Source organism: Abrus precatorius, unplaced genomic scaffold, assembly GCF_003935025.1.
Source record: "Abrus precatorius isolate BTA unplaced genomic scaffold, Abrus_2018 Scaffold3, whole genome shotgun sequence".
NCBI classification, from domain to species: domain Eukaryota; kingdom Viridiplantae; phylum Streptophyta; class Magnoliopsida; order Fabales; family Fabaceae; genus Abrus; species Abrus precatorius.
Window position 1 is genome coordinate 9881027 of NW_020874373.1, and position 10782 is coordinate 9891808.

Genomic DNA, 10782 nt, shown 5'->3' on the forward strand with positions numbered 1-10782 from the left:
TGAATTAAATTGACAGATTCATAATGTTGAAGATTACAATAACCGGTATTTACTGATTTCAAGAGTTAAAATTTCGTTTTCATTATTTACTTGACGCGTTTGTCTGAATCGATATCTGTGTCTTCCGTGTAAATTGTCGCGTTGAGTGTATCTCTTGTTGTCTATTGCTGTAACTAATCTGAAAGTTAAATAGAAATTAATCCTTGTTCACCAAGAAAATAAATTCAAAGACTAGCATGTGATTATGAACTTGAAAAAATGGTCCCTTTATCATGGTGGCATTATTCAAAGAAGGGTTTCATTTTCTCATTCTTTAAAATATTTGGCATTTTAATTTTAAAATTATTTTAATTAAAAATATTAATTTTAAGTCTTTATCGCTGTTAAATAATATGGCTAACTCATATGTTGTTATTTGTTATTTTTTTATGTCATGTATTGTTTTTTGTGAAGTCATATTATTAGGAGAGACCAAAACTGATAGTTTTTAAAAAACGTAAGAACTAAAATAATTATAAAAAGAAAAATGAAAATATAATATATTTTGTGAAATTAAAAACATAATTAGCTATAAAAAGAAGGGGGTAAAAATATGTCTAAAGAAAAATCAATAGCAACACAGAACGAGGGAATGCGGTGAATATACGTGTCTTTTCTTTCACCTTTATGTAATGGAAAACCCATTAGGTTTACTGAACTCTACTGGGAATCCTATAGTTAAAGTTCGAAAGTGCTTTTATTATGATTTTTAAATTAGATGCACTTTTCTGGTAATTTCTGATACCCCACTTTGCAAGATGCAGTGCCAAGCAACGGAACATGATTTTTGAAGTCTATGGTTATTATTATTATTTTATTTTGATAAGGAAAGATTTGGTTGTCTATATATTTATCATTCCCTGTGAGTGGTTAAAGTTATTTCATCCGAATCCATTAGAAGAATAATAGCAGATGTATTGTGTGTGAATTTATGCCAGTATCTTTATCTAACATTTAATTATTACACTGTAGATGCCCATAATGCCATTACGATATTCTCCAAATTTTAGATAATCAATTAGTTTTAAGTCATAGTATCGGACTGTTTTTTTAACCTCTTATGTGACCCATCTAGCTTTATTGCTGAAGTTGTCCTCTAGGGTACTAGTTTTAATCTCTTATTTATGATTCATCTAAGTTTAGTTGATTTAGTTTTCCTCTTTTTTCTTCTGATTCTTTTGCATTTCATTTAAATTCACGTGAAGACAACATTAGACAAATCTTTTTGTTTGTTTATATGTACTGTACTTCGTTAATGTCAATTCTTATTGTTCATTCTTATCCTTTTTTCAAGAATAATTAAATAGCTAATGACCTTGCACGGTAGCATTTAGACAATTAGATTCAAATCTTATACCTGAAGCCATCCGGGAATATAAAAGAGAATTTTATGCCACAGGCTCGATTTGGCATTACTATTGTAACCTTTGCAATCTTCTCTCTTCCCTCTTCCATTTGGTGCTCCTTAATAAGGATGAACTTCCAAAGAGTTCTATGTGTTACCTCACAAATTTTAACATATATCCATTAGTCCTTCTTACCTCCCAACTTCAAATTTTGTGTCAATGAATGAAAACAAGATTGATTGGGGGGGACTGATTCAACAAAGTCATGGACTAAATGGGGATTTCATTTCTGAGTTTGGTAATCATTATTGTCAATATTTTGATATGAGACAGCCTTGGAATATGGGACCACTTGCTATGGCTGGAGGAGGAGGAGGAGGAGGATCAGAACAGTTACCAAACATAGCTTCTGCCAAATCATCTGGCACTATTATGAGCCGTTTTGAGTCACCAACTTCTGCCTTTTATGCTGCAGAAAATTGCATGGGATTTGCAGAATATAATTGCCAAGTTGGTATTAATTCTTTGAGCTCTCAGTTATATAAGATTAATGATTTGGAATTCCCCTTGTATCAATCTCCCAGGGAAAGCCTTTTCGTGGATCCAGCAAACCAACCTGACTCAAACTTTGAGTTGTCAAACACTTTACAAGCCATAGTGAAATCTCAATTGAATAATAGTCAATGCTGTAGATCACCAGAAAAGTCCAACAAAATTTCATGTGGGAATTTTCCTACCATGTTCCTTCCAATTGATCACCAAAAGTTGTTCATTGACGATGTTACCTCAGTTAAAGGGAGTTCATCATTTCATAACAAAGGAAATCAGGACCGTAAAGTAAGTACTTTTATGCAAATCCCATAGATTTTGTCATGTGTCCATTGTTTGAAGATTCAATTGGCTCGTATTATCGCATCTATCTGCAGGTTGCTTGTGCATCATATAATTTACCAGTTTCACAGCTGAGTTTCTCTTCCCACAATGAGAAATTGTCTCCAACACTTTCCGCAGGAAGTGTGTCATCTACTTTTGGAAACTCTGCTTCAAATGGGACAGTAGTCTCAAGTAAAACACGTATAAGATGGACTAAGGATCTTCATGAGAAGTTTGTTGAGTGTGTCAATCGCCTTGGGGGTGCTGACCGTAAGTAACTCAACTAAGTTTATCAATTGGCTTACATATATACACCTAATTTAACATCTGATAGTCCTCTATTGGTTCCTTGACTATAGAGGCAACACCAAAAGCTATATTAAAGATGATGGAGACAGATGGTTTGACTATCTTCCATGTCAAAAGTCATTTGCAGAAATATAGAATTGCAAAATTCATTCCGGAGGCAGGTCAAGGTAATTTCTATTTTTTTAAAACCGTAATTACAGTGTAGTTTCTTTTTCATGTCATGTACTATTCTTTCTTGGTGCTTGAATTTACCAGCATTCATGTCATAAATAACGAGCAGATGTCAAGGCTGAGGAAATAGGCTTCTTTTTTTCCCTTCGGTTTTGATTCATTAATTATTGTTGAGAGTTGAGACTTGAATAAACAAACTAAAGCAGATTGTTCAGTTTTAATGTCTTTGGTTAGTAAACTTCAAGTGAACGAAGTTGAAATGCTGAATAAATGCATTAACATTCATTAATATGGTAAAAAGTTTAAGCTGCAAAATGACAAATATAGTCCATTTTATCCTCCTGATGAGTGATGATAGCAACCTTAGTCAAACTACCAATGCTTGTTAGGTGAAATTATCTCTTAAGGATATGTCTGACTTGCTTTATTCTTCTCTCCAGTTATTCATAATTTTCTATGCTGGCTTTGTTCTTATATTCTCTCAATTTATCAGGTTCACTCCCCATACTGACCCTAAAAATGTGTCCTGTTTCAGGGAAACCTGACAAAAGAATCCATGCAAAGGATGTCCATCATCTTGATGTCAAAACGTAATTCTACTTCTTTTGCTTAAATCACTGTTACACTTACATCCCTATAATTCTAGTACTTCCATTTAATTGCTAAGTTTGTTTCATATTCACTTCAGATGTTGTTACTCTATAAATCTGTTAAATTTACTCTAGTCTTCAATTGCAGTGGCTTGCAAATTAGAGAGGCACTTAAGCTTCAATTAGATACTCAAAGGTGTCTTCATGAACAACTTGAGGTATATCCTTGCTATTATTTTCTCTTATGACTTTTATTTATGCTAGCATATTTCCATGTTCTCCCAAGTCCAGACCTTTCAAGTTCTTACATGGTAATTTTTGTGACCCCTTCACTTCCTATAAAAAGCTTTAGTATTAACCAAACCAGTTGAAAGGTTCTTGATTCTAGAAATGATGCAGAGATTTTCATCACAGAAGAACAATGAGGTTCAGTAGTCTCACAAGCTCAAACTCTAACCACAACTTTTAAAATAACGTATCAATTTAGCGAGCAAAATATCATATATTTAAAGGCTTTAAGATATCTCTTCCTATTTGCAGTTTAAGCTTCCTATAATTCAAGACATACTCAACACTTAGCATGTAATTTAGTTGAAATTTCTCATGCAATTTAGTTTTCTGTTGACATAGATGGTGATGTGAAATTATTCTATCATGTGCTAAAACAGGATTAATGAACGTTGAGGAGAACGGATGCTAAAATCAATGAATGAGTTAAGATAGTTGGATTCTTGTGACACTTTAATTTCCTAATTTCATTTAACTTTCTTGGTCCAGATTCAGAGAAAATTACAGTTGCGAATAGAGGAACAAGGCAGGCAGCTGAAAAAAATGTTTGACCAACAGCAGAAGACAAGTAATGACCTCTTGAATACTCAGACTATGGCCAATGATGATACAACAAAGAGACATAAAGATGTTGATGTTTCTATTTCTGAAGGGGCTTGAAATTCATCTTCCAAATCCTCTCCAAGCCCTTACTGCGAAACTTGTGTACAAAATTACAATAATCAAAAAGCTTACTCCTAAGAAACAGATAAGCCACACCATGTGATTTTGTTATATGAAGAATAACACTGTTGTTGATCCTCAAATGCAAACTCTGAATTAGTACAAAATTCAGTGTGTTTTCATAATATATTCTACAGAAAGCAGAAACATTGTATTAATTTTCATATAGAGAGCTTAATCAGTTTCAGCAAGGTGCTATTGTATTGCTCTTTCTGCATTTCTTTTATCTTTCAGCATACACAGGGAGCGAGCACTATTGTACTTAAGGTGTGAAAAAACAGAACTTGATAATTTCAATTTTCACTTAATTAGGGTCGCATTAAGGTGCATACAATTTTAACCAAATGCCAATCTGATTTAATTACCGAACCATAAATAATTGATTTAGACTATTTTAATCACTTAAAAAGATAAATAATGCAATTAAATATGAATTTGGTTTTAATACACCGTTAATATAACTAATTAAAATATATAAAAGCTATATCTTTTAAATCAATCATTATAAAACTTAATGATTTTGATTGATATGATAATTTATCATTAAATAATAATGTTTAGTATATTTTAATTAGATTCTTTCAATATTTAAATAATTTATCTAATGATTTAAACTTTATAGTGTCACGTTACTGGGACTCAAGAGGTTGGAATCTCCCGTTATTTTATGCCAAGTAACAGCAGAAAAAGATGGGCACCTCCAAATTTCAACTTTTCAACCAATCCTTTTAACTTTTTTTATTTTAACTTTTAGCCTGCCAATTGTATGGTTCGGCTAGCAAAATTGTAATTGTTTTGTAAAGTGATTCACAGCTTAGGGTTCAATTATACTTCTATTGTTATTCTGCTTTGAGCTGTTTACTTTTTTGCAGTTATTTTTCATTTGATATTTAAATAAGGAAAAAAAACAATTATACAAAGATAGATATTTAAATTTTTAAGGAAAAAGTATGCATACTTAAAAAATTATAGACCGAAATTGTTTGCTTGTTGCATATGCATGATTTGATATTATCGATTCTTTGTTTGAGGAGTGTTAATAAGTACGAAAATATCCAACAAGAACTAGTTACAAAATATGTATCATTATTTTATTAATTAAAAGTAAAAAAAAGATAAAAATACGTTTTATACAATTTTCATTCAGATTCATACAAAATGAATTCGTACTATTATTGTTAAAATTTACTAAATGGACACATCCTAAGAAATTTGTTTATCGTTTACGTATCTCACTTTATGTAAAAGTCGCATATCGAGAGGGAATAAGGCACTGAATTAGAAGTTGAACTTAATTGATATTGAGACACAGTATCGTTATATCAATTACAACTATTTACTTATAATAAAGACTATGCATTGGATATAATGAAATATTATTCAGCTTAGCAAACATTAAAATGAGTTGTTGTTAATTGATTGGGCGAGGCTTTAAATCTGCAAGTTCTTGAAAAGAACGGAATCTTTGAGTCTTGTTTTTAATAAACCGTGACATGAAGGCCGTCCTTGCTTGGCATTTCGTTTTTGGAGCTACGTATGTCGACCTGTACTAGGGTTCTATACTCTATTCTCTATTCTCTATTCTCTAGAGCTATTGGGTACGTAACCATTCTAAAGGAGAGCAAATGCAATTTCTATACATAATTTAATAACCACTAGAAGATATATTATTATCCTATAGTTTGTATTGTATGGGAATGGGACTCTCTTCCGACTGAGTACAATGGTTTTAAGCAATTGGTCTTAGAGACACTTTTGGAAACATATGAACAATAAATTATTAATGTGTTGGAAACGGAGACCCAATCTGAATGATTGGAAACTTGGAATGGTGGAATCTCAGAAGGTGTTTTGGCTGAATCTGGAATGCAACTTGCTAATTCCATCGCCTCCACAAAGGTAGCTTGTGAAATTCAACGTTGGTGATATGAGAATGACGTGCATGCCAAAGCCATAACCGTGACAGCTTAATCATAGTTATAAAAAGTTGGAAAGTGACCTTATTCTTCGTCTTTATAAGATAAGAGTTACATGTTAAATCAAGTTCTTTAAGAACCTTACATATAGCATGCATATTATCAAAGATGGATCCAGAAATTAAGTGATAGGAGACCGAAATAAATAAACTTTAATGTATAAATTATATTTTTAAAAATGTCTTCGAAATATTAGTGGTCTGATAAATTTTATATTTTAAAAACTATACTATATATCAAAATAAAGTTGTTCTGTCAAATAGTTTTAAAATTTTATAAAATTTGATAAACAAATTTTTAAAAAAATTGTTTCAATTAAAGTAATTTCACTGCTGCGATGAAGAACACAGTGGATATGCGGAAAGCTTTGCAATCAGATAACAATCATGTGCTATATGGTCAACAGATAACAATCATTTACATTATGTATCATAGACATGCTGTTTGTTCTCAAATCTCAAATATTATTAATATGTCACTATAACATACTATTACTACAGAGTATAGAATAATCTGAATTACAATTAGATGTCGCATAAATATTTCACTCTAAATTTCCAATTGCCTGGCGACCATTTTCAAATTGAGGAATCATGAGAGCTTCAATTTGGGGGCAAAGGAGGATTCAAGAATAATTAGAAATAAGATACATTCAAGTGAAGGAAAAAACAAATGAAGTATTATAAGTTTTATTTTAATTTTTTTAAGAGTTTAACAATGTTATGGAGCTTATTAAATAAATTAATATTCGCATACCGTAAAAAATAAAATTTAATTCACTGTATCTATTATGATTTTGGAATATAAAATCTATCAAGACTGAGAAAAGTAAATAGGATTTGTTATTAATTCATCAGCGTGGGACTTTAGCCTTAGGTTTGTATTCCTTTTCTTTTTTTTCAAGTTTATTTTTGTATGCTTAACTTTATTTATTTATTTTGGGCATTCATTATTTTTTCAAATTTTTAGATCTAGTCTCTGGTGCTATAATTTATGGAATATGGGCTCAATCTAATATTGAAAAAAGAGAATAAATCATTTTTTATTTTTAAATTTGAAGTTTAATATTATATTAATATTTTTGAAATATTAGCTCAATCCAATATTGGTGGGCTTGAATTAATCACTTATCTAAAATGCTTTAAGAAATTTTAGAGTTAAACCATCTTAGTTATGTATCCTTTTATATTTGATTTAGTGTTAATCCACTGATATTGAATTCTTTTTATCTAAACAGGATCTGTTAACGAACAACTAGACTTGAACAGATTTATCCATAGATGTTTCTGTTCAGCTATTGCTTCATTTTTATTTGTGTCATATATGTGCATATTCTCTGGGTTATGTCCTGTCATCTCAATTTCTTCACTGTTATTGATCTTTTCTGTTTTCTTGTCTTATGCAGTTGTGTAGTAAATGATTCTGATCAAGAATCGTTAGTGTCGACATTTTTTCGTCACTGTCGTGCCATGTGTTTATTTAATCATTCTTTTGAAATTATGTGGACATATGAATTTGTCCATGTTCTCAAATATCATGCAACGAAAGGTTTCGTATGATGTGTATAGGGAATCTCTGAGTCAAATATATATAAATTACCCAGTGTTTTGAAGATTACTGTCTTGTTTTCTTTTTGTTTTGGGAGAAAGGATTTGAATATGACTTTACTTACAAATGAACTGTGGTAATTAAAATAATAACTAAACTACATTTTCTTTCTTTCTTTTTTATAGATTCATGTTTATATTGTAGTTTTCTTTCCTTTTATTTTAAAATATACATTTTCTTTATATTAAAGGAGGTTAAAGTATACTTTATATTCAATTCTTAATAAAAGGAAGTGTATATTTTAATATATAAAAAAAATTGTATTTTAAATCTTTCTCAAAAAAGAAGAAAGTAATTTAATTATTGACAACATTATCCTATGCAGGAGTTTAAGCTAATTAACTTGGAGAGATGGTTTAGCTTTGTAATGGAAATTGTATAAATAATACTAGGATTATTTTATTAACTTATAATATATATTGATTTGCACTCAAAGGTGTTATTCTATTTATCTTTTATATATAAGAAAAAAGACTTTTTTTTTTATTAAACTGAATTGAAGTTTCTTCAAATGATTGATCAGTATCAAAATAAGCCTTGTATCGGCTAATGAATCCATTAAAATTAGAAGCAAACATTAACTTTATATTATTATTGTTGTTGTTGAAGAATTGTGTTTATTTCACTGCAAAGAGAGATTCAATATACATTCTACCTCTATTTCTTTGAATCTTTTTATCGTAGACAATTTCTTTGATTATTATTTATTAAGTAAACGAGGAAGCATAAATAAACTAATAATGAATTATTTCATATTGTTAATGTACATTGCATGTGATTGAGTGTACGTCTAAAACATAAATCAGAACTTTTTAATTAATACCATAAAATATTTATTATTTTAAAAATATATAAGTAAGTAATTGTTTATAATAATAAATGCATTCATTTTTAATTATAACTTATAAAAATGTAAATCATATGATAAATAGTTTTAAAAAATCGTCATCATGGATCCTGTTATGTGTAAATTAATATTATATGGTTACATGCATTTATCAAAAAGAAAGTTTTTTCTTATGACTTCGTTTATTACTAAAATGCAATTATACATACTAAAGTATCAAGATGATCCTAAATCACTTAACAAACTATTATGTATCTAAATAGTTCATTAACTTACTATTAACTTTATTTCTTATCATATAATATTTATATGTAGGGTTCTATTTGAATTATTATCAATGATTACCTATTTTAAATTTTAAAAAATCTATTTGTTTATCTAATTGAATATTTAGTTAAAAATTAAATTTTGATTTAGTAAAAAAAATTAAACTCAAACGTTTTCTGCATTGTCATACAACTAATATTTTAACAATACATTGCTCCAACTAAAAACATTACATGATACAGACACTTCATTCAAAATTATAAAGTAAAAATCAAACTTTATGTTATTGTGAATTATATAAGTAAAATCATATTGCTATATTTATGTGCATACCCACGCCACGCATAATGAAAAGTATCACATACTTGACAAATAGAACTTGGAATATTAATTTTGTAAAATAAATATTTTAAATTTAATTTGTATACTTTTTATTTTATATTTTATAATGAATTGAAAATTATTATTTTTAAGTGAAGTAAATTATTTAAGCTAAACAGACTCCTTCGCTCTGATTTCTCTTCGTATGAATAAATAATTAAAATATATATTCCTTCCCTAAAGTCAATGTTCTTCGAAAATGCATATAATTTTATAAACAAAGAAATAATATTTCTCTTAAAAGGCATAACTTCAATATTTTTAATTAAATCGTTAAAATTAATATCTACATGATATTATATATCATTTTTTATCCTTTTTAGACACATATTTAAAGAATATATTTTAAACATAATGAGTATGCTTAAAGAAAAACATATTAACTATATAGATTTTCAAAATTATACCCTTTCCTTTCCGATCATCAAAACTAGACAAATCAGTGACTTGCTCAGATTCATATACCCTTGTCACTGCATTATATTCTCTTCAACAAAAAGATATCTACCATATTAACTATATAGATTTTCAAAATTATTATGCTATGCCCAATACTAAACTTTCTCTTCTCTTATATTCTTTTCTGATATTTCCTCCGGCCAATCCAAAGTGATGCATTTCTGTGCTTATTGCTGCTGAGTCACAATAGATTAAACAATTCGTCGGTCTTCTTTAAATTAAGAGCTAGTGACTATTAGATTCTCCATGGAGCTACAATGCATGCTATCTTTCATAGGTCAATGTATATAGCCAAATTTTTGTCTTGGTACATTGATAAATTGCCTTTGTATGAGGACACAACTATGTCTCTATACATTTTCCAACTTTTGCTCATTCTCTTACTATTATTTTGTTCTTGATAAGGTTTATCATTAAAATATTAATAAATAATAAATTGTTATTAAAAGTCGCATTTAGAAATATTAAAAATTTAGCAAGTAAATGTGTTTTTTATTAATAAAAAATTACTTTTAATTCCTTAACAAATTTTTAAATATATTGATTAGCATTTGTTTTATTAAATTTAGGTGTAATTTCTTAAATATTTTTTGTGCCGGTATCTAAGTTAAAATTAGAGTTTATTAGATAAAAATTTCACGTTTAAAGTTATCATGAATTACTAAACTAAAACTTTAATTTTAATTATAAAATAACACTAAAACACCAAAAAAAACTACAACTAACTTGTCTTTTTTTTTTCCTCACTCACATACACCCCATTAACTAAGAAATATTCGAAGTCATGTAAATGTATATATATATATATATATACATCCCATTAACTAGGTTAGGTATATAAATGAACATCACAGCAGTGAAGTAACTAAATTTGCAGAAGAGTTTTAGGATAGGTTAATAGAAGC

General features: G+C 28.8%; 1 protein-coding gene across 1 annotated transcript; it reads left to right on the forward strand.

Annotated features, from left to right (window-relative positions):
* The first annotated feature begins 1604 nt into the window (after window positions 1-1604).
* Window positions 1605-4367, forward strand: LOC113863680 (myb family transcription factor PHL5-like). Its single transcript, XM_027497336.1, has 6 exons — window positions 1605-2222; window positions 2312-2528; window positions 2618-2734; window positions 3274-3328; window positions 3477-3546; window positions 4106-4367. Exons 1-6 carry the CDS (start codon window positions 1605-1607, stop codon window positions 4274-4276), a joined length of 1248 nt encoding a protein of 415 aa, XP_027353137.1. The 3' UTR covers window positions 4277-4367.
* Window positions 4368-10782: the final 6415 nt, after the last annotated feature.